Source organism: Pan paniscus, chromosome 6 (genome assembly GCF_029289425.2).
Source record: "Pan paniscus chromosome 6, NHGRI_mPanPan1-v2.0_pri, whole genome shotgun sequence".
NCBI classification, from domain to species: Eukaryota; Metazoa; Chordata; class Mammalia; order Primates; family Hominidae; genus Pan; species Pan paniscus.
In genome coordinates, this window is record NC_073255.2 from 33,895,626 (window position 1) to 33,920,966 (window position 25,341).

At 41.1% G+C, this 25,341-nt stretch overlaps 1 protein-coding gene across 7 annotated transcripts in view; it reads right to left on the reverse strand.

The window, feature by feature from the left end:
* The window catches only part of CPVL (carboxypeptidase vitellogenic like), a 189,739-nt gene that overhangs the window by 73,399 nt on the left and 90,999 nt on the right, over nucleotides 1-25,341 (reverse strand). For 6 of the 7 annotated variants that reach the window (XM_034963852.3, XM_003807887.5, XM_034963853.3 and 3 more), the window contains 5 exons: nucleotides 24,261-24,327; nucleotides 10,084-10,206; nucleotides 9,556-9,687; nucleotides 3,827-3,925; nucleotides 1,871-2,044 (listed from right to left, as the gene is read on the reverse strand). In XM_034963852.3, coding sequence (XP_034819743.1) covers nucleotides 1,871-2,044; nucleotides 3,827-3,925; nucleotides 9,556-9,687; nucleotides 10,084-10,206; nucleotides 24,261-24,327 — 595 coding nt within the window. The remainder of the gene's footprint in view (nucleotides 1-1,870; nucleotides 2,045-3,826; nucleotides 3,926-9,555; nucleotides 9,688-10,083; nucleotides 10,207-24,260; nucleotides 24,328-25,341) is intronic. The other variant, XM_055115811.2, reaches the window with a different exon arrangement.

Below are 25,341 nucleotides of genomic sequence, written 5' to 3' on the forward strand. Positions count from 1 at the left end.
ATCATTCATTCATTCCTGACATCTGCTCCAGGCTGGTGGTGGTATGGGTGTCAGACTGAGAGTCTGCACATTAGAGTGTGCCATGTACACCTATGGGGGTAAAGACAACGCGTTCTGAGAGCTCAGAGGAGAGGACAAATAGCAGTGCCTTCTGGAGGTCCTCTGAGAAGTCTTGAAGCAGCAAGCACTAAGGGCCACTACATGTCCCCAAGAAAACCAAACACAAGGATGGCTGAAATGCTGGCCTGACCTAGTTAGACTCTTTCTTTCCAAGAAAGTAAGTATTTCATCAAGTTTTGCAGGTTTATAATGGGTTTGTAGACTTGGCATATAATTGGTCTTAAACTATTTTCAACAATGGTTACGTGTCCAACACTGTACTAGAAGCAGGACCCAGAAATGGGCCTCCTAGGTCTGGCATATTCTAAACCACAGTCTAGTTAGGGTGCACTGGCCAGGGACTGCCTGGATAGTATTGCAGATTGTGCACTGAACAATACTAAGAGACACCATTCCTAATATACACATTGTAGAAATGAATATTCAGCATGCCAGCAAATGGCAGTAAAGAGTCTGGTTTTAACTAAGGCAGTATATCAGGACAATTTCTGAAAGATCGAAATAAAGTATCTTGAGGAGAGGATGTCTTTATTCTAATTCATACAAAAATCCTATGGGCTGCTGACTGCCCTGTTTTTTGTCCATTCAAAATAGGATATAGGGAGGAAGTGGATCACTCAGTGTGGTCTCCCCAGTCATCAGTACAGGCATCCTTCGGAGTTGCCCCAGAGACGATCCCTTGGGCAAAGGCTAACAGCACTGGAGGACCAGAGGAGGAGCTGAGAGTGTAGTACCAGGAAAGAAATAATACACAGGCTGACTTTCCCCATGTCATTTGCTCTTGGTGTCCTCCTTCCCAGTGGGAGTTCCAGGGCCCATGTCTTCTTTGCCTGAACCTCCAGGGCTCCTTTTCTGTGACCTCACTCTCCACTGGCACCTCCACTGGCAGCAAAGGCAGAGCATTTCAACCAGACAGCACAATGGCTTGACTTGACCTACTTCCAAACAGGGACCCTTTCTCATTCATCATTTCAACCTCACACCCTAAGGAGAGACTCAAAACACTGTGATTGGGTAAAGTGAATGAATACAATCATTAGGCAAAATGCATTTTCAGAATAACCAGTTGATTTCATTTATCCCTGATGTCATTGGGATTCATGTAACAAAGTAACACATAAGAGAAATCTGGCTCTTACACATGGCCAGTCATCTTTTTGGCTCTGCAACTCTTCCTTTCTCAAGAAAGGATGAGAAGTGGTGTGTGCCAAAGGGAATTTCATTTTAAGGAATAATCAGGGGAAAGTGGTTAAATTATTTTATTTTATTTTTATTTTTTTGAGACAGACTTTTTGCTCTGTTGCCCAGGCTGGAGTGCAATGTTGTGATCTTGGCTCACTGCAACCTCTGCCTCCCAGGTTCAAGTGATTCTCACGCCTCAACCTCCCAAGTAGCTGGGATTACAGGCACCCGCCACCATGTCCAGCTAGTTTTTGTATTTTTTAGTAGAGAGGAGGTTTCACCATGTTGGCCAGGCTGGTCTCAAAATCTTGACCTCAGGTGATCCACCCGCCTCAGGCTCCCAAAGCACTGGGATTACAGGTATAAGCCACCATGACGGCAAAAGTGGTTAAATTAAAAGGAACAATATAAAACTTTGAATTGGAATCAAACAAAGAAGGGGCTGTTATTTATGCTAATGACACATCATAAAAGTTAAAAAAAAAAAAGGCAGGACTCAAATTACAAATCACTTCTGCTCTGGGTAATCTGAAAGTTCCTAAAATAGTAACTGAAGTAGCTCTCTTACCTTATAATTATTCATGATTTCAGTTAACCATGGCTTAACTGACTGTACTGTATCTTCTCGCAAGTACTTTTCAACTATAGTTCCATCATTAAAAGTCTGATTCCCCACGTGGATGGCTTGTCTCACCTCTGGGAGTGACAAAAATTTCACATAGTAAAGCTGATCCTCAGGTTCCTGGCAGAAGGGGCATCGGAAAGACATAGGGAACATGATTGGTGGCAGGAACAGTATGTTGGGAAAAGCTGTGAATTTCTCATAACATACAACATGGAGAAACGTGACGGGACTATTAACTTGCCGCCATTCTTGAAATTTTAACTCAGAGGTTTTGAGATAATTTAGGTGGAATCTTTTTACTAATTAGAAATCTGAATGACGTGATACTCTTAAAATACCCAATTTGCAAATACAGGATTTTCCTTTGCAGAAACTAATCTTTTGCCATCTGTGACTCCCATTAGCAACCCCACTAGAGGCAAAGAGAGAGAAAACAAAAGAGGTGAGATTATCAAAATCAATTCACTCCTTGTTGGTGGCTCTTTGGAAAGAAGGTCAAATGGATCACAAGGGCCAGGTTGGTGGTGTGCTGGATTTAAAGCTAAGAATTTCTTTTCTGTGTTCTGCTGTTTATTAAAACCACACACATATATACATGTGCCATGTTGGTGTGCTGCACTTATTAACTCGTCATTTAGCATCAGGTATATCTCCTAATGCTATCCCTCCCCCCTACCCCCACCCCACAACAGTTCCCGGTGTGTGATGTTCCCCATCCTGTGTCCATGTGTATACATATGTAACAAACCTGCACGTTGTGCACATGTACCCTAAGACTTAAAGTATAATAATAATAAAATTAAAAAATAAAAAAAAACCACACACACACAAAATTGGATTGGCTATAATAAAGGGGAAAATATGTCAAATGTGAAAAGAGATGATACTTTATGAAGGACACAAGACAGAAGAAAAGTCGTCCATAAAGCTTATTAAAAAAAAACTGCAATAAAGTCTCTGTAATAATCATTATACTGAAAGAAAGGAGTAAATGCTTTTAAAAAAAAGTTACACAAGGATTAAAAAAACTGTTAAAGTTTGAGTTTGACAACTTTGTGCTTCATCAACAATTTTTACTAACTGTGAATACATTGTTGTAAAGAAAAAAGATATCATCACAAATTTTGTTTCTGTCTTGTCTACCACATGTTTTTCTCTTAGTAGAATCTAAATCCAAAACTGCAGCATTGGCGAATTCCACTGACACTAACGTTATACTTTATTTACAAACTAGTTCATAAATCCGGCAATTTTAAAAACAGAATGCATTGTCATAAGCATTAGACAAAGATTATACAAATTCAAACAACTACTTTGGCTCCTTCTGTTTGACTAATTCTACACAAAAGATACCAACTTTGGCCTACTTTTATGAAACAAACTACTTGAATACTTTGAGAAATATTCCAGAAGGCTTGAAGTGAGGGCCATACTAAATGCATTAAACATCTTAAGTTAAAAGTAAGACAAAGCAAATATTTTCATTAAGGCTTTGGCAGTTTTGATTATCCAAGCGTCTTAAGTACAGAACAAAGAATGTGGGCATTTTCAAGAGACTCGTAAACAGACTTGAAGCTCTGGGACCTGAGACCCAGAACTCCAATCCCAGCCTGTGTCCTTCACAAAAGAGCCTCTATAACAAGCTCTACTTGGGGGAAATCATGTTAATAAGAAGTTGTTTTGAGTTATCTGAAATATCACACATTCTCAGTGGTCAGATTATAACGTATACAACACTGATGAGGAAAAGATCGTATGGGTTAGTAGACCACATCACGCGGTACAGTTTGGACATGTTGGTCTAGTATAAAGTCATCTAAAATATTTCCCAAATCAAAGGAAGTCGGTTTTGCCAAAAGTTTTAAGCAAACATTATTATGGTTTTTAAAATGTCATTACCGTGCACCGCAAAAAGTTATAGTAATTACTACATCCTGTAACATTCTGGAAGTAAGAAGGATCACTTGTTAAGTCGCCATCTAGTAGTTTATCCAGTATCTAGGTTGGGAGAGAGGGAGAAAGAAAGAAAGAAAGAAAACATCAGTGTGGATAAAAATGTACAGACATTTGTCATTTCATTTATTCAACAACTTTTTCATTCCTTTATTGTTTCATCCAGCGCCCACTTATTGTGCATATTCTCTGTGCTAGACACTGTCACGGCACTGGAGAAATGGCCATCAACAAAACAGACCAATGGTCCTCCCCCATGGAGCTTTTATTCTGGGGGGGGACAACAAGCATTTCTAAGTAAATTACATCATATGGTAGACAGTGATAAACTCTTGAGTATGTTAGGGAATGACAAGGAGAAAACCAAACAGGAGTAGGAAGTGTCATGTGTGTGCATGTGTGTATGGGACAATGTAGAGAGGAGGTCACAGAGGACCTCACTTAGAAGGTGGCATTTGAGTAAAGACATATTGGATGAGAGGAATAGAGCCACGCAGACATCTAGGGGAAGGAAGGTTCCAGGCAGAGGACACAGTGAGCTCAAAGGCCTTGCCTATGGGAGTAAGCCTTGTGGGAAGGGTGCCTTAACATGGATCATGAACTGCTCACCAGATGACATGGAGAGAAGACGCAGGATATGGTGCAGATGCAGGTTCCTGGAGCTGGTGGAAGTTATCTTTGGGCTGACATTAAAAAACCCAGTCACCAGCTGAGGGGGAGAGCAGTCAGCATGGTTGCATGCTTTCCTCCAGCCATTGTCAGCTGTGTGGAGACAAGCACAGCCTGACAGAGAGGCAGATTGAGCCAGGGCTGTGGTTCAGCCAAAGGAGTTGGAAGAAATGCAAAAGAGCTTTGGGCTTGGAAATGTATGGAATGACTGACCCTGGGTTGAAGACAGGTAATTAGAGAAATGGAGACTTGAGGGGGTTAGAGATAGTGGAGAGGCAGGAGGATCAGTGGATTGAAAGGTAGTGAGGTTGCAGGGCTGTAAGATCGGTACATTTGCAGAAGAGATTCAGGACAGGAGGTGGTAGTTGGAGAAAGATGTTTGAATGTGTGATTGTGGATCAGCTGCCAGCTTTTTAGGGTATGAGAATCAGCAGCTAAGATGAGGAGGAGAACAAGATCATTGAAAAAGAGGAGGCTGAGGCACCAAGGACCAGGTCCCAAAAGGATCGTCAATGTGGATCCTGCAGTTACCAGGAATTATGACAAGAATAATGCTGCAGAGAGTGACAGGGAGGAAGGAGCTCAGCTATTCAAATGAGAGGGAGTAACCAGGGGTTGGTAGGCAGACACAGTTGGAAGTGGTCAGAGGCCCTGTCTGAAGACAGGAGAGTCAAAGCTCAATGCTTTAGGAGGAGGCAGGGAACATGATCTGAAAGTCACATGATGAGCAAGGAAGACACCTACTCCACCTATGAACCAAGTGATACAGACAAGCTAAGAAAGAGAACAGCCCCCACTCAAGAGGACCACAGGGACTGCAGCATCAGGGGAGAGCCAGGTTTCTGGCAAAGCAAGAAGATGAAGAGAAGAAAACAGTCACAGAAGAGGTTGAAGACATGGAGGGGGGTTGTTGATGATGATATTAAGTTGTAAGGAGTTCTTACAAAAGAATTCAAAGAAATGAAGTCAGCACATGTTAAAAACAATCTATCAAGTACAAATTTAGGTCTCTTATCAGATAAGGTATTATTATTCTAATTTTATGGGTGAGAAAACTGAGACACATGAGTTTAAGCAACTTGCCGAGGACACCTCACTAATAATGTCAGAGGTGAGATGATTAGGCCACGACTCCTGAGCCTGCACACTCAACCATGCACACATTGGCTGCCAGCAGTCAGCCTGCAATGCTTCCTACTTGCCAATTCCTTCTGGCCATGTTTCAATGCTTGAGAAATAGACTAATTATTATATTCATATTCTTTTTTTTTTTTTTTTGAGATGGAGTCTCGCACTGTTGCCCAGGCTGGAGTGCAGTGGCGAGATCTCAGCTCACTGCAACTTCTGCCTCCCGGATTCAAGCAATTCTCCTGCCTCAGCCTCCCGAGTACCTGAGATTAAAGGTGCCTGCCACCACACCCGGCTAATTTTTTTTTTTTTTTTTGTATTTTTAATAGAGACGGGGTTTCACCATGTTGATCAGGCTGGTCTCGAACTCCTGACCTTGTGATCCGCCCGCCTCGGCCTCCTAAAGTGCTGGGATTACAGGTGTAAGCCACCGCCCCCGGCCTGTATTCATATTCTTTTTCAAACATGAAAGGACTTATTCAAGTTGCTATTGCCATGGGGCTAGAGGCCAAGAATGAAAAGGGTTATCACCATAGAAGGCGGTGTGGGTGGAGGTGGTAGTAAGTATTCTCTACCAATGCTACCATTGCTCAGGTCCCCACATCTGGTTGTGCAGCTCCATGCGATGCCTGTGGCTAAGGGGTGCAAAGGGACAGGGAACCAGCCAAAGTTCTGCTTGCTGAGCTGGAGAGCCTGGCTCAGGGCTGCATCTGGAGAAGTGGCCACCTCTTATCCTCACACAATGGAGGCATCTGCCTGCCCCGTCCTGAACCCACAGGACTGCATCACCACAGAGGAGGTGTCTTTTTCTTTTTTTTTTTTCTTTGAGATGGAGTCTTGCTCTGTCACCCAGGCTGGAGTGCAGTGGCGCGATCTCGGCTCACTGCAAGCTCCGCCTCCCGGGTTCACGCCATTCTCCTGCCTCAGCCTCCCGAGTAGCTGGGACTACAGGCGCCCGCCACTACGCCCGGCTAACATTTTTGTATTTTTAATAGAGACGGGGTTTCACCGTGGTCTCGATCTCCTGACCTCGTGATCCGCCCGCCTCGGCCTCCCAAAGTGCTGGGATTATAGGCGTGAGCCACTGCGCCCGGCCGAGGTGTCTTTTTCTAATTTGTTCACCCAGATGGGGCACCATAGGCCAGGGTCATTCTGAATGCACACATCATTTTTGGAACTCATTGTTAGAAATTATCTTCAACACCAATGGGAATATAAAGTCAACCTTGAAGAATAACTTTGCTTTTAGAAAGAGTTAAAAGTCATTTGTTGGCCAGGCATGGTGGCTCACAGCTGTAATCCCAGCACTTTGGAAGGCCGAGGCGGGCGGATCACTTGAGGTCAGGAGTTCGAGACCAGCCCAGCCAACACGGTGAAAACTCGTCTCTACTAAAAATAAGAAAAATTAGCCATTCGTGGTGGCAAGTGCCTGTAATCCCAGCTACTCGGGAGGCTGAGGCAGGAGAATGGCTTGAACCTGGGAGGTGGAGGTTGCAGTGAGCCGAGATCTTGCCACTGCACTCCAGCCTGGGCAAGAGAGCGAGACTCCGTCTCAAAAAAAAAAAAAAAGAAAAAGTCAGTTGTTGTCAAAAAATAACATGGGTGGTCAAGACCTGTGAAATTAAGAACTTCGTGATTCAGAAAATCATCATGGAAAGGGAGGTAATACTGGACAGAGGATCAGTCATTTCACATCTTGCAGAATATCTAAGACGATCCAGGATTTTTACAGAATGCCTGAAAATTACCATAGGAGAAATACTGTGGTGGAAATGGGGGAAGCAATTCCAGTCCTCGGCCTGCCACAATCTATTTGTGTATCCTTCGGCAATTCATTGCTATCCCCTGGGGCTCGGCATCCTCTCCACTCACCAGTAAATGTATGTGTGTGTGTGTGTGTGTGTGTGTGTGTGTGTGTGTGTGTGTGTGTGTGTGCATGTAAATGCATAGGGACAGTAGACGACCTATCTCCAGAGTACTCTCCAGCTCTGAGTTACTACTCTTTGATTAATTAAATCATTTTAAAGGATCAGAGTGTCAAACAGGCTTTATCATTTTAGGCTTGAGATTCTGACATTTATATTCCCCTGGGTTTCAGGATTTGTTGGAGTCTTCCTTTGCAGTCACTGAAACACGTTTCAACCACAAGTTGTTTACTGTCCTAAGTATCATTTTATCTATTTTCCTTGAAAAAGCAAAGGTCTTGTTTTAATTCATCACTCAAGATATGGGACCAATGGTCAAAAAGACATTCCAAGCCTTCAAACGTTTTACCTGCTTGGGGTTCCGGTTTCTGACGTATCCGGTTTGGGAGATTCTCACCTCGTGGGTCATGTTCTCATTATCTCTGAATACACAACATACCTGAACTTTTCTACAGCTTCACTAATCCTGTAGGTGTTTAGCCTGCTGCATTATGTACCAGTCATCTTTCTGCTTTTTTTCTAAATATGGGCCTGTCAAATGCTCTTGCTCTTTACATTGCTTTATCCTGTGCGCTTCTTTAAAAACATATCAAATGTTTCAATTGCAAATTGGTCTCATGCCACATAAAATTTGGTATTAATTCTAAATACTGAAGTTTCACTCCTTTGTCCCCTCTGTGACTACCACAGCAGAAAGCCTTGGAAATACTATCATTGCAAGTGGAAGCATGATCCTACATGTGCCCCAGGAGACCCCTCTTCCTTTGTGTTTACAATTGCATAAGAAATTCTGAATCCACACTTTGCAGCCACATTTAGTGTCCTGACACAGAGAAAGGAGAGCCTGGTGGAGCTCTGTAGGATGGCTCAGGACTCCCTTTGCTCCATCCATTTACACAGCTAGCTGCTATCAGAATTCACGGCAAGGGCGGTCACTGCCTTGGGGGATTTCTGATAGTGTCCCAACACCCTACTTGTAAAATGAAAACTAACTTTGTATTATCCTCTACCCTTTTCTCCAAGGTTGCATGTCTCCTATTTTGATCTGAACTGGCTGATCTGCAATGTCCTTAAGACTTAATATCAGATTTCTGCTTTAATAACAATAACGACATTAGATATACTGTTACAGAATATGTGTCTAATAACAAACAAATTAAAGCCCTCGAAATTCAGACCTTGCCTCATTTACTACTGTGTCAAACATGACGGCTGTATAGTAAATACGGCAAAAAGCCCCTCAGGGAGATTGTTTACACATGGCTCTGTCTGCCTTGGCAAAAAAAGCAAAAAAAAAACAAAAAAAAACCCAACTTCCTGTATCCTAATATTTAGTATATTCTTACATTTTAAATAACTGAGAAAGAAAAGAGTGAAGAACGTAATTATTGATTCTCAAGTTTAATTTTAGGGGAGCAATGTAAGGATATGCACAAATACCAATGGCCCTTTGTAAGAGTTTCAAATTACTACACTTTATAATCTTTGTTCCTGACACGTGTGTCACATGTCATCTGTTACACACTATGGTCATTTCTCCCAGCTGAAACCCTGTTTGTGGATATAAAACTCTTCTACATGGTTTAGAGCAGATGGTGAAGCATATGCCTCTACTTCCTGGGTTGCCTTTCTTCCGATTTCCATATGATAGAGTCTGCCTTGAGGGCCTCCACAGCATTTAAAGAAATCAAAACGGTTAATGAAAGACACAGTTAGATAAACACTCCAAGATGATCTCAGGCTTAAAATATAGCCAAAGTAAATTCAAAGGAACACAGACAGTCCTTTTCTTCATTATGAGGCCACTCAACTCGCCTCCCGATCTCCAGTGGAATAACAGATATACCTTCTTAACAAAAAAATGCCTGAGCACCAAGGTGTTCCTACTCACCCGCCCTCCCTCCCCAGATGGTTTTAATTGCTCAAGGGCAGCACAGGGCCCCCAGAACTCACTTCAAAGGCCTCAAACCAGTTCTGCTTCCTGATGTGTTCTATGCATTCACGGCACTGCTTGTGGAAGTACTTTTTTTGCTTCTCATCCAACAAGCCAATTTGGTACAGGAATTCTGCATAGCCCCCTATAATCTGAGGACAAAAAAGACACACATCAATGTGACAAAGGGAGAGAAAGAGACCTTAAGGAAGCCCATTTGCTTGGTGAAATAATCCTTTGTAATTGTTAATCTTGTGCTGGTTAGCCAAGTAGGATAATTACATGCGCACACACATATACACCCCACAACACACACAACAGAACACAACACAATACAAACACACACACATTTGCACTGACAGCCAATGTAAGCTGACACAGTAAATTGATACGTTGAAACATTTGGTAAAAATTAGGAGATTTAAGTCATAAAGTCAACTGGTGTTTCCCTTATCAAAAGTTAGACCTCTAAGAAGAGCCTTCCATCTGATAAAAAGGCATTTAATCCCCCTAAGAGACAAAATAGAAAGTCAGAAGGAGAAACCTACTGATTCGGGATCAGAATATCCATCTCCAATAGCAATTCCTTTCAGGTTGATCTTCACCTCTCTCACAGGGTTGAGGGAATGGATGAGGTGTGCAATGGCTGGCACGTATTTCCCTGCATAAGACTGAGAAGGACAGATGTTGAAATGGCCTATCACAAATGGATGCTAGTAAAATTAAATGTACTTAAGCTAATTAAAATAACAATGAAGGAGCAATCTTTCCACATGAGGTATACCATCTGTTTCTTAACCCCACATTATAGATTCCATAATAGCAAAAACCTCTGTCTTCCAATTCTTTTGTCGTCTCAAATAGCACCACATGACATGCACAGGTTCGATGCACAAAAAATCACAAGTGAACATGTAATAAGTGAACATTCTCATTTCCTTCCAAAATAAAATAACTTGGGAGAACACAATTCTGCCATGTGTTAGGCATCTCTTACCAGAAAGCTCTATTCAAAGATTAGAGGGAAAAAAATCTCAAGTTTAAAATTAAGATTTCAAAATCTGATAATGCTGCAAATTTTGAAATCAACATGTACTAAAGGAATAGGAGAAGCAGAAAAGGAAAATAATATTTATTGGCCACTAAAATTTTCACTTGAACTCATCTCTATTTCCAGACTTTTCCAGCACAAGGTCCTTTTTCAAGGTCAGAATATTTTGTAGATATATTTCCCCTAACAAACATGGTAACGGTTCTACTTTAAGACTGTGCTGGAAGAGCTACTATTGACTCAGCAATATTTTTCAAATAATTTTGCATCTTGCATTCTTTCCATCAAAAGTTGCCTTCTTGATATCTCCACTTGTATGTCTAATATTAAACTGCACATGTTCAAAATAAAGCTCCCAATCCCCAACCCTGAGGCAGCCTCCCTTTCAACTCATGTTAATTCTGTTTCTCCACTGCTCAGGCCAACAATCTGGGTGCCATTCGTTATATCTCTCTTTCTCTCGTATTCCACAGAAGTCAATCAGCCAAGCTTGTCAGCTCTACCTATTCTAACAAAATCTGTCCAGAGTCCAATGTCTTCTCACAACCCCTTCTCCATCACATCATCTCTGGCCTGGATGACTGCAGTAGACTCCTCATTGGCCTCCTTCTTTTGCCCTTATCCTTTAATGACTTCCCATCTTCCCAAAAGCAAAGGCATAAGGGCTGACATGATCTGCTCCCTTCTCTACCCTCAACCCCTGCTACCCTCTCGCTCATTCCTTTCCAGCCCATTGGGTTCCATGCTATTCCTTGCACGTACCAGGCACATGTCTGCCAGGCCTTTGGACCAGCCATTCCCTCCACCTGGAATGCTCTTCTCACAGGCCCCCATATGGCAAATTCCCTCAATGTCCTATATTTTTTCTTTCCTAAGTATTTCCTTAATACTTATCATTCTCCAACAAACTTTTACTTACTTATCTTATATGCTGTTATTCTCCTACCCATACTAGAATATAAGATCCGTGAATACAGGGACATTTGTCTGTTTTGTTTACTTGAGTCCACTATGACTGATGCGTGTATTTGTTAGTGCTCAACAAATAGTTGTTGAATGAATGAATCTTAAAATGAATCTACAGACATCTGAAAAAGAGCAATGCATCTATGTTCAAAACAGACTAGAGACATTATGTGGATACCTGTGAGCTCACAGACCCTTCGCAGCATCTCCAAGGCCCTCCAGGGGTCTGTAGTCCAAAGACTGGGAACCCCTGAAAGCTCTTATTTTATCCACACCATAATCATATGCTGAAGATAATCATTACTCCCATTTCAAGATGAGGACACTGAGGCTCAGAGAGGTTAAGTTGTAGAGCCAGAATTACACCTGAGCTGACCGACTCCAAAACCTAAACTCCTTCCAAGCAATGATAAAACAATGTCATTTATGTAATTTACCCAAGAACTCCTCATTGATACAGCTCTCTTGTGCAATAATAATTATTTAGGTAAAGTATTGAATCAAAGCAATTTATCCATTCATACTTGTAAGTACATTTTAGCTTCCTTGTGTAATATAAAGGTGTGTTCATATGTCTGAAATTTGGTTGTCTAACTGTGCTACATTCTCTTGTTAGTAACAATAAGTGAACATTTATCAAATACAATTTCTGTAAAATGACAAAAAAGCACATTTCCCTGAGTAACCATTTTACTGGTAAAAATGTATTGTTATATAGTCTTTATTCAATGATAGTTTATTGGGCAATTCTTCTGTCAAAGGCATTGACATGGTTTGCCTCTGTGTCCCCAACCAAATCTCATCTCCAATTGTAATCCTTATGTGTTGAGGAAGGGATCTGGTGGGAGGTGATTGGATCATGGGGGCAGTTTCCCCCATGCTATTCTCATGATAGTGAGGGAGTTCTCACGAAAGCTGATGGTTTTAAAAGAGCCAGTTTCCCCTGCCCATGCTCTCTCTCTCTCTCTCTCTCGTAGTATCTTTACAGCAGCGTGAAAATGAACTAATACAGGCATTATACTAGATACTTGAGGAGACACAAAAATGAATAAAGCACAAAACTTGCCCTCATAAAGGTCACAATTTCTTTCAAAACTATATTATGGAAACCATGACTGACACATGATAGAGCAAAGTTTACCATTTCTTAGATTAGAATTTCTATAATGTATACATTGCCTAGCACAAAGTAGGTAAATAAAAACATACTTGATAAATGAATGACTTATCTGGCATTACTTCTAAATACTTTTCCCCTATCAGAAATTGGTACAAATGCTAAAAAGTTTATCTTCCAGTGATATTATCACTCCAATTTTCTTGTTATAAGACCTGGTAATAAAACATCTCTCTTGACCCTTTCTGACATGGAAGGGCACGTACTTTAACTTGCTAGGTAGGTAGTCATGACAAACGTAGGCTGAAACATCTGCATTTTTATGGCACTTTCCCCCAGTGACCATCATGTGTATCTGGGTATCTGGGATATATCCAGGCAGGGAATTAAGAAGGAACACCCACTCAGTTTTTGAGCATTACTATGAGCCAGGCTACCTCACCTACTTTAAGCCAATTTAAGATAAACATTGTTTTCCAATATTTTACAGTGATGAAAACAAGGGCCCGTGCATTTCATTCACATGCCTGGCTGGAATTCTACCCTGGCTTGGCTGTCTCTGCAGCTCCCCTTTGTCATATCTAATTGCATTTCAGTCAATGAAATCTTTTCTATTGAGAAGATACTCCTTAAAAAAAAAAAAGCCATCACTGACAGTCAATGGTCCTGGAATACATCACGGGTCTGAGGTCCCCCAAGGTGGAACTACATCTTGGGTTTATCTACTCCAAGCTTGCTAAGCTGATCACTTATGAAAAACAAAACAGATGAGTAGTACTATAACCATATCCAAAATGAAATTCTTCAATATTCAGTCCACATCTGCCAACCTCACAGTGATGATCTTTACTTTTTTTTTTTAACTTTCTAATGACTATCACACTTCCTTACTTTGTGTCAGTGTGACAAATCCGTCATTGCCTTTTTCATTAATCATTCCATTGGTTGAGTGACTCAGGCTGTCACAGAGAAGACAATTATAGAATTATTTTTATGGAAAACAGACACTGAAACATTCTAATAAAATTTCAGTTATTTTCACTCTCCTTGTTGAGATTTTTTTTTTTTTTGGCAAGATCAGACTCATTTATTCTTCTTGAATCATTTATTTCTCAATTTAATGATTCTCTGACCGCCATTAAGTACTTCAAAAGACAACCAGGTAATAAATCAAGTGTGTTTTATTTTACCTCATTTGCCTTTTCCTGTATATATTTTATAGAACCCCATATTTCAGGAGAAGAATTTAGGTGTGACTGCCTTATGGATTAGAAATCAACTAAATGGTCCCTTAGGCTTATAACAGTGATTCTGTAATTTTATGAACTATTGCTTCTTTTGTTCTGAGTTCTAATGAAAACAGCAACAACAACCAGAACTCTTGGTCCCGTGGCTTCTCTGACCTCCCCATGGTGTTCGCCAGTGTGGGCAGCAGCTGGTCAATGAAGCCCCTGAGGTCTGTGAATTAACACTAACCTAACATGGGATCAGACCCTGGTCTCATAAAAGCTCAGAGCAATACCAAAGCAATTTTTAAAAGAAAGAGGAAAAGTGTGGCCAGAAACTAACTGAACACATATTATTTTAGGATTTGGCAGTGACCTTCGAATGAGAAACTCAGCCGGATAAACATAACACATCTAACAGAATTCAAACTAGGTTAGCACTCAACACATCAGAATTTTTAGGGTGCCCTTATTATTCCTTTCTAATAATTAAAGGAGCTTCAAGCTGTGATTTCCAGCACTGCTCTTACTTGGTTAATTTTTCCCATGGTGACCATATTTCGAGCTCACCTCCAACAAGAAGGACCAGAGGTATTAGGGTATGTTTGTACATGCTTGTATTTGCTGGAGCTTAAAGAGGCTATAAACTTCCAATTCTCCTCCTACATCAGAAGGATCTCAGAATTCAGCTCTCAATCTTTTATTTCTCCCAGGAGAGAAAAAGGCCTCAACATCATAGTTGAATAGTAGTTTTGAATCTTGGTTTGCGATTTTTTTTTCCAGCCTAATGGAAATCCCGTGAGGAGCACATTGTACTTGTAAAAATAGAGAGAATGCAATGTTTGGTTAATTATCCAGATGTGTAAAAACACAATGAAATTGGATGTAGAGAAAACCTGTAATCGTGTCTTTTGCGTGAATCTCTCTTTTCTTATATGTTTCAACAACATTCACAGCCTACTTACTGTAACCTGCCATTTGGTTACTTTCAAGGAAGGGAAAAAGATTTCATAGCTAAAGTCCAGCTTCAATCAGCTCCTCCAGAGGAAAACAAATAGTGTCAGAGAATAATATTAAAATGGAAACAATGTCCTCTTACAGAAATTTCACATATGGTAGCAGTTACTATTGTTTAAGCTACTCTCAGTTGACTACATTTCTCTGAAGTTTAGTAGAAAAAAAAATAGATACACTTATACACTCATTCTCTGCCTTGCTTCTAGGTACACATTTCATGGTGAAAAAATTCAGAACTTTGTCAGTGATAATGAGCAATGGCTTTTGAAATGAGACACAGCTAAACTGAGACACAAAGTTTCACCATCCACAGGCCTTAGATCCTATCCTTTGCCTGGCAGGTGGAAAGAGGGAGTTGTCAACTTCAGCAATGGTACACTGAGGTCCCTGAGGGTCATTCTAAGCTCCCTGCCCTGCTTGAACCCCACTCTCCCCAGCTACACAGAACTAAAAAAAAATCCTTCTTTGAAGAATTCACTACTGGGCTGGTGAGAGCTCCTTTGTATCCCCAGAAGGCATCAAGGCGCACTGCCCTTCTGGAATCAGTCATATCATTCCCTTGTTCTCCAGCTCATCCCAGGCACAGACTACAATAGAGCTGCCACCCATTTATGGGAGAAGACCAGAGGGAAGAAGACAGCTTCAATGCCTCACAGAGAACTTTATACACACACTGAACACCCCAGGAAAGCCACAAAACCTGGTGAAAACCTCGGTGTAATGGGCACCATGAGGGCAAGACTAGGCTAGGGCGACCTACCTTGGCTTCATCTAGCCTACGGTAGAATCTTACTTCCTCAGTACCATTATTTTCTCTGAAGAGAGAAGTGTGGCCTTAAAATGGCCAGTTTAGAAAATTAATGAATGAGGAAAGCTGGAATTTCAGTGTTGTGGTAATCGCTATAACTTCCTAGACATTTCTAGACCATGCGTCATCTAATTTCAAGACCATACTGCTGCAATTAAAAAAAAGAGCCTTCCAACAAGAATATGACTTTATCAAAGCATCTATTTCTTTTTTAATATGGGCTTAAAAAGAAACTTGCAAAATCTACAGGCATAGACATATAGCAAAAACATTTTGATCTATAGCCAATTTTTAGTCACATAAACTTATGCAAAAATACATGCTGCTTCCCAAATGATATATTCTTATTTTCTATTGAGAAGATACTCCTTAAAAAAGAAAAAGCCATCATTGACAGGCATAGGTGAACAAGATGCATCCTTTTCCCACCTACTCTGAGTTCAGTGCCAATTTGGAGAAATCCAGCGTGAAGCCAGGTGACTCAATGAGATGAATAAACCCTTTTGTTTAAAATGGAGACTACAGTTAATTTGACTTTTAAATAAAGAGTCTGAACACACTGGGCCGCAGTCGACAAACTGAATCTTTGTTTGCTCACTGTAGATACAATTCAGAAGGATGAAGCTGCATAATGGATGTAACTTAGCATTTCTCATTCTCAACCTAAACATCTCATCTAATCAGGTACTATTTATGTCTCTATGCTGCCTGCTCCAGCATGGTAATTCATTTCCAACAAAGCTTATAATGACTTCTGATTTACTCATATTCTTTTCCGTGCAACCTCAGTACATATGTATCGATTTGATTTGGATATGCTGTCCAAAAGCCAGAGATCCAACTTGCAAACATTTCCATATGCCCTTGTTCAGTTCTTCGGTTGCAGCTTAAACCTTGATTTTTGTAATATTAAAATCATTAAATAGTCACAAATCCATTTTCAATTCAAAAAGAAAATATTGGCAAGTGCAGATGAACATAACTGAAAATAGAGATTTGTCATAGGTTCAAGAGTTAAAACAGCTTGAATGCTATCTAATAAAATTCAGCAAGTTCCAAGCCTTGAGAAATAATTGCATTCCAAAGACTTCAAGTCCTTATATCACTTGAAACTTCCACTTACTCTATAAAACTTAATGATCAAAGCCAAGTCTTTATGATTAAAACAGTCTTGGCAGAAAGACAGAGACATTCAAGAAGCTAGAGAACTTCTTTTCTGTTTGTGTAAGGTTAATAACCTTAGAGATTCAGCATAAAATATGGAAGGGGATGTTTGACTCCCTTCTACACAAAGTGAATCTGAAGCAGGTCCTAGAGACAGTGCAAGTTCAAGGTGAGAGCACCCAGTTTGGTGAACAAGCATTTTGGTGAACAAGGCTGTACCACTAGCTCATTTCTTCACCACCATCTTCAGGCTCTGGAGTCTGACTGCTTAGGTTCCAATGCTGGCTCCTCCACTTTCTGGCTGGGTGACCTTGGTAAGGCATACCTAACCTCACTAAGCCTCGGTCACCTCACCTGTAAAATGGGAAGAATAATCATAGCACCTATTTCATAAGGCAACTGTTAGGATTAAATGAGGTAATGCATAAAATAGTGCTTAGCATGATGTCTACCATACAGTCCATTCTCAATAAATATTCTCTAGTAAAATCTACAGATAAAATACGTGAACTAGATGTTCTTGAAGTATCACTTCTAGCCATCAAATTACATGATCCCAAGCCCAGGCTAACAGGATGATGGTACAGGCTTACATAGAATGCTAATAATTATAGGCCTACTTCTAGAATCGCTCTCCCACCCCACCTTGGTTGCCACCCCTCTGTTTGCATGTCAGTGCTTGAAATTACCCTATTACAAATATCTACCCATCAGGTAGGCTCTGCTCTCTACTCAAATGCAAACATGTTGAGAGTCCACCCTATTGGGTTTAATTTATCAGATCCTTTCTATGGAACAATGAGCTGATAACAAGTCAGAATGGGGGACAGAAACAGAACAATCATGATACAGATGGAAGAAGCATGGAGAAATAGAAGCTGTGCACAATAGACTGAGGAGAGGATGGCTGAGGTGGGAAGATGGCCCTGGAAAACAACGGAGGCCAAAGGAGAGTCCCCAGGGCCTGGGACATAGTACAGGGAGAGAAGGGCAATGAAAGGGAGGCGAGAGGAGCAGAAAAGATCACTATTGGGTACTGAGCTTAATACCTGGGTGATGTAATAATATGTACAACAAACCCCTATGACACGTGTTTGTCTATGTAACAAACCTTCACATGTACCCCCAAACCTAAAATAAAAATTTTTTAAAAAGAAAGGGGCTGGGCACAGTGGCTTACACCTGTAATCTCAGCACTTTGGGAGACTGAGGTGGGCGGATCACCCAGTCAGGAGTTCAAGGCCAGCCTGTCCAACATAGTGAAACCCCATCTCTACTAAAAATACAAAAATTAGGCGGGCATGGTGGCATGTGCCTGTAATCCCAGCTACTCGGGAGGCTGAGGCAGGAGAATCACCTGAACCCGGGAACTGGAGGGTGCAGTGAGCTGAGATGGCAATGCTGCACTCCAGCTTAGGCATCAGAGTGACACTTTGTCTCAAAAAAAAAAAAAAAGTAGGTGAAAAGATGCAGGAAAGAAATATCAATATTTTTATTTTATCTAAAGGCAGCCATGCATGAACTCCATTCTATAATATTCATTAAGCACTGTGCTTAGTATTGAATAAGAAACAAACATGGCTCTCGCATACTGGGAGCTTGCCACCTAACCCAATGGGCCATGATGATTTCAATAAAGGTTGTCAGACACTGTACTTCCAACAGGGACTTCACCCATGCAGATGAAGATAAAGTGTCCCATTAAGCTCCCTAATTCATTTTTAAATAGCTTCAAAGTTTTGTCTCTATTGGGTCCTCAAATAAATTATGGTTGCAAAACTGTTTATAAAGAGAGTCTGCCCGTTTTTGCTGATGGAGAAGAGATGTCCTGTTTTAACCACATGCCCTGCTAGTTTGGAAGTGTTCCCATCCACTGCCACAACCTCCCACGTGCACTGACTCTTTCCCTTGAGCGGCACATAAAGCCACAGGCTCAGAGAACAATGGGCGGTCCCCCTGATCCTGTCACCTACCTGCCTTCCCGTGAGGGCTGTTTTGCTTTAACTTCTACCTGGGCTCACGTACAATTGAGAGGATGCTAAATGTGTCTGTGCCTCAAGAACAAGGGCAATCTCACTAATAGCTACTGGCTCAGAAAGGATAACACTTATAAAGAAAGTTAATTATGGGAATTAAACACCGCTTGTTTCTCTTTTTGAAGTATATTTTTTTCATGCCTTGAGGAGGGTGATTTACAGACACATTTGTCTCTTTTTAGAGAAAATTAATTCCAGTTGGTGTTCTGGGCAGAAATGAAGAGGAGGAGGAAGAAGACAAAGCAGCTTCTCCCCTTTCCTTTGCACTGAGGGCAGGCCCACGCCACTTTCTCTGGTGTGGCCACACCATCGTCCACACGGTGAGGCAGGGAGCCTGGGGTGGGTCCTGACACATTTTGCTGCTGTCCATATAAAAAACAAGCACAACCTCTAATGTCAACTGCTAAGCTCCATTTTTTTTAGACAAAAAGTAACTATTGCTTTTAAAAATGATTTCAAAATAATAGACACAGAGTAGAGGGGGAAATGCCATATCCCAGCAACGAGTTAGCGGAGCTTCTATTAACACTTCAGCTCTTGTCTCCAGGCATTAGGCTGTATGCTTGGGAGTCATAATATATTAGCCCAGCTTTTCAGCATGAATGGTAATAATAGTCATCATGTGTTGGGTACTCACCACAGCCAGTCACTATGCTAATATCTGAGGAGGGTTATCTAATTAAATGCTCAAAACAACCCTATGCAGTAGGTACTATTATTATTTCCAGACTGCTTTACACCAAATCAAGGTTCTGAACAGCTGCTCCAGACCCCTTGAGCATCAGGCTCCTCTCATTCATAGCACACAAATGTGAAGATATTTAGGTCTGGTGCATTTACATTGAAAAGCAGAGAACCATTTCTGAATTTGTGCATTTATTTTTTGAAGATGGCTCTACAAACTCAGCAGCACTATTCAGCTTTCCTAAGAGTGTGAGAAAATTAAGAATTTAGAAGAGAAAGGAATTTTCTTTCTTGAAAAATCTAGAACAATTTTTTTGTGTGTGGTGGCAGCAGCGAGAGGGAAAATGGGTAGGTATTACGTTAAAACTGCAATTACATACAGATGCTTAAAGAGTGGGTCTAGATAACTGAATTTGAACTTTCTAGTAAAGCAAAATATCCCTGGAAGTGATCTAATTTAACAACTCATCTGATTGTTAGATGAAAAGCAGAGGCCCAGGGAGGCTGAAAGACTTTCCCGAAATCATCCAGGGAGGAGCAAAGCCAGCCCTGAATCCCAGGTCTCCTAATGATTAATCCAGAACGCCTTCCACTTCTCTTTTCTGCCACATGGCCTTAAAACAGAAGACAACCCAGATGGGACAAACTAGACTGAATAAATATTCATAATATTCTAATATTCATAATAAACCATCAAGGCATCATTATTTAGTGTTTTTTCTTCTGGAAAGAGCAGTGCCCCCAGACTGAACGTATCCCACGTAGTCCGGGGAGGATGATACCTCCTGACAATGGCATCTCTACCTCACATCTTCCTTCACCACTCAGAAGGCACAGGTTTCCTTAAAAGTATTCATCCTGGCAGCAAGGAAGGTAAAAAGAAAACTGTCCTTTTCTACACACATTAGGAAATTATATGCATAAAACCACAAGGCAGATGTGAAATAACCAAGTCAAATTTTTCATCTGGGATTTGGCAGCTTTGCCAAACATCATGGTTTGTATCAACATCAACATCATGGTTAACAACATCACCACATTATTTCCAAGACAAGGCATTACACACGAAGTAGATCACTCTTCTGTGGGAGGTGGAGAATGGGCATTTTCCAGGGTTGTTGCCAAATAATGGGAGTGTCACTTCCTATTCACTTCCCTAACCTGGTTCTGAAATTGGTTAAAAGACAAGGAACAGGCAGAAATTATCAGGAGAGGTTCTAAGTTGTCCTGACTGCATAACTGGCTTAAAAAAACCTAAAGTGTAGTATGCTAATCAGTCAGAACATCCCTTCCAAATAGCTTATAAAGAGAAGAAAGAGAGAAGAAGTTGCTAGTTCCAGTTACTTGCCATTCCCATGGAAAAACTCGGACCATTTTTCTCTTTCCCTCGCTGAAGGTGGACATCGCAGATGTGCTTGCCAGCATCTTTACAGCCCTTCCTCTGGCATCATCACTTGGATCTTCCTCTGGAGACCACTCATTTCCCACTCTCAGGCCTTATGGTTCAGAGTGTGAGGGCCCCTCATCCTGGTCCCTACCCTCCCAGGGTGTGGAGTGGGCCTCAGGCACCATTCTGGCCAATTTGTATATTCCAACCACCTGGGTCCAGCTGGTGGTTCTAGGATAGGCATGGGATCCAAGTGGATCATCTGAGATTCAGGAATCTGCAGGGCTGGAATTACTGGGAAAGGGAAGTTGAATGGATAGGCTATACCTACCCTGGGATGGATGGAGAAGCAGGAGTACCACATGAAAAGAACTTGCCTGAGAATGAAACCAGAAAAGTACCAAGCCAAGTACATAGATCAGGAAAGAATGACAGGCAGAATCCTGATGACAAAGTAAGGGCACCCAGGTCCAGCCACACCTGACGTTAAATCAGTCAATGCCCTGTTTCACTAAAGCTGCTTTAAATAGGGTTTCTGTCACTTGCAACCAAGAGCCTTAACTAACACACCCTTATTTATCCTTCAAAACCCGGTTTAATTGTCACCTCCTCTGCTTGGCCTTTCCTGAGGATCCCACACTGAGGTAGCTACTGGTACCTTTCCTGGGGCTATTAGTCTTTACAGTTACTTGTCTAATTTTTTCCTTAACTTTTTTTTCTTTTTTCAAGACTCGTGGATCAGAGATAATATTTCTCTAATTGTGCCTTTCATCTGTATTGTAATTATTCGACCTTCAGATTTAGGGCAGAGTCAATATCTCATAAATCACTGAATTCCTAATATTTGTCCAGTGCCTCAAACATAGCAGATACTCAATATATCTGTGCTCAGTTGAATTCAATTCTAAATGTTCTTTCAGTGAACACTGGACCCTCAATGGTTTCCCATTACCGTTAGAATAAAGTCCAAACTCTGCCACAGGCAGCCGGGCCCTGAAGGATCCACTGGCCTCTTTCTGCTCAGCTCCTACCACGGCAGCTCTGTGCTTTTCCTTGAACCTGCCAAGCCTGTCCCCACTGGAGAGTCTTTGCATTCATTGTTCCTTCTGCCAGGAAAGCTCTTCTTACAGATACTGCAGAAATTACCCCACCACATCATTCAGAGTTCTGCTCATTATCTCCTTGTCAGACAATCTTATCCAAAATAGCACCTCCTTCACTCTCCAGCCCTTGCCCTACTGCATCTCTTTCATGACACTTGTCCCTGCCTGATGGTGGTACCTAGCACATATTTTAGTTATCACTGCCTACCTCTCTAGAATGTAGGGCATGGATTTTTTTGTTGTTTTTCAGTGTTATTCACCATTATGTTCCTAGCACCTAGAACTGCACCTGTGTTCTCAAATGATTGGCTGGTACACATTTTTAAAATAATCTTAAAAAGGATGAAAAAAGCAAACCCTAAAACTGAAACCAACATAGACAAATGAATGTAACTGTATATTAAATTTTAACATAATCTCCCTTAAAAATAGAATTCTTTTAACTTTTAAACACAGTACTTTGTTTACAGGTGTGTAGTGAGATACAATTTAAGGATAAAAATCATTGCAGCAAAAGATATTAAAAGTAATTTTGATGTTTCTTGTTGGTAATGGTACTCATGTAGTAATTCTGAAACCATTTTGGGCATATTGTAAAAGCAATCAAAAGAGGAAACACACTGATGCCATTAGGAACCACAGCCCTCAATGTGGGAGAAGGGGTAAAAAAATACAGAACAGAGAAAAGAGAAGAGAACCTTGTGGTATGGAATTAGAATTATGGGTATCAGTATGAAGTCATTTTGTTTCCTAGCTCTGCCCACAGACAGTCTAAAAGCAATGACATCCCAGCAGCAATGGGCTACTTAGTGCTTAGCACTTGCTTTTTAAATGCCATTCCCCAGGAAAAAGAAACAGCATTCTGTGAAGAACTGACTGATTCCAAGGCTAGGGCAGGGAAAGTACAAGAAGTACAAGATGCTTCTGGAACATACCTTTGTGTCAAAAAGCAAGGACATGCTTGGAGGCTAATGGGGACTGGTCAAAAGGGCACAGGAGCCAACTGAAGGGGTTCCCAGTGACCAAATTTAAAGCAATGTAAGCATCAAAAGCAAAAAACAAATTTTAACAGATCAAACAGAAATAACAATCTGTGAATCCACAGTACTATTTTTAAATGTAAGTAATAGGAGGAAAAGGGAAAAATCTTCCCTATGGAAGAATGCCAGGTGATATCCACAGAAAGATACATTAGAAAAATCACCATTTTATCACCCCCAGTGTAATAACTGATTCAGACAGAGATCAGTGGATGCTAAAACTACTGGATGGCATTTTTTGAGGAAACAGTGTTTGAATGGTCTTGAATTATGAATTAATTACAAACATAAACAGGTGCCTTCACAATGGCAAGATCTGGCAGACACCACCTTGACGCAGTGATCCAGTTTAGCATCACCAACAGTGGGACAAACTGACTTCATGTGCCTCCTGATGTGACACACCAGAAAGTACACACCATCTATGTAATGATCTTGCTCAAATGTTTTGACATAACCTAAGCACTGAGGAAAAAATCAGACAAATTCAGAAAATGGGACATTCTACAAAGCACCTGGCCTGGACTCTTCAAATCATCATGATGAATGATGAGGACAACAAACAAGGCAGGTGACTGAGCCTACCTTGTGCACCCATGGTAATATGTGAGCATGCATTGGGCCCTGGGATTTTAAAAATGTTATGAAAGGGCTGGGCGTGGTGGCTCATGCCTGTAATCCCAGCACTTTGGGAGGCCGAGGTGGGCAGATCATGAGGTCAGGAGTTCAAGACCAGCCTGGCCAACATGGTGAAACCCCATCTCTACTAAAAATACAAAAATTAGCCATGCGTGGTGGCAGGCGCCTGTAATCTCAGCTACTCAGGAGGCTGAGGCAGGAGAATTGCTTGAACCCGGGAGGCGCAGGTTGCAGTGAGCCGAGATCACGCCACTGCACTCCAGCCCTTGGCAACAAGAGCAAAACTCCAACTAAAAAAAAAAAAAAAAGAAAAAAAATGAAGGGCATTTTGATAATTGGGAGAATTTTGAATAAAGGCTGAATCAATATTGATATGTATGTGTACATGTATATACATATATAGATTTTAAATGAACAAACTACACTCATAATATATGTCAGTTCCGGTGATGTTTGAAGCACACAAGGAAACGTGACTTCTACTTACCTCCCCAGTGACATAAAAGTCATTATTTTTATATTCAGGAAATATCTGGAAAAACTGAATTAGTGCACTGCAAAAAGAAGAACAACAACAACACAAATTAATCAGAAAAATGATTCAGGATCTCTTCATGCTAGGATATCAAATCTAACTCTTTGGCAATAGGTTTCACACTTGAAATAAGATACCACTCTGCTATGAGCTCCTGTAGGACATTTTATTTACACAATACATGTGGGCTTACTTTGTGATAATAAGAAGTTTGGACAAGTGGACATCAATACTCTGGGCATGTTTCCAAATTACTGATTTACCAGTTTGGATCATCTAACTGTTGAGGGCACCTTGAGCAAATAATACAGGTTTCACATGTTACGTAGCAATTCTTGGAGGTAGTTCTGCAAACTTTATGATCCCATTAGCCCGGGTTTGTGGTGAAGTAAGGAAAATCTTAGTTGCTTACCAACCCCCACTGTGGGGGACTCTGAACATTTCTGATGGAGCTCCAAGAATGTCACATGTTAATAACCAAAGAACAGAAAAGCTGTAAGATGACTATAATTTAAAAGAAAAACAGCAAATGGCCACAGATATTGAAACAAATGTACAGTAGGCTCTGGGCTAAAAAAAAGAAAAACACATTTACTAAAGAATGCTAACAGCCGGCCAGGGTGGTGGCTCACGCCTATAATACCAGGACTTTGGGAGGCTAAGGTGGGCGGATAACGAGGTCAGGAGTTCGAGACCAGCCTAGCCAACATAGTGAAACCCCATCTGTACTAAAAATACAAAAATTAGCCAGGCATGGTGGTGCGCGCCTGTAGTCCCAGCTACTCAGGAGGCTGAGACAGAAGAATCACTTCAACCAGGGAGGCTGAGGTTGCAGTGAGCTGAGATTGCGCCATTGCACTCCAGCCTGGGCAACAGAGTAAGACTCTGTCTCAAAAAAAAAAAAAAAAAAAGAATGCCAATAGCCACTTCAGTGATGAAATAGATTTTAACAGACTCAAGGAGTGATTTCATAATAAGCAAGAAGACAGTGGATTTTTAAATGATTCTTTACCTGAACAAAATATTTCAAAAA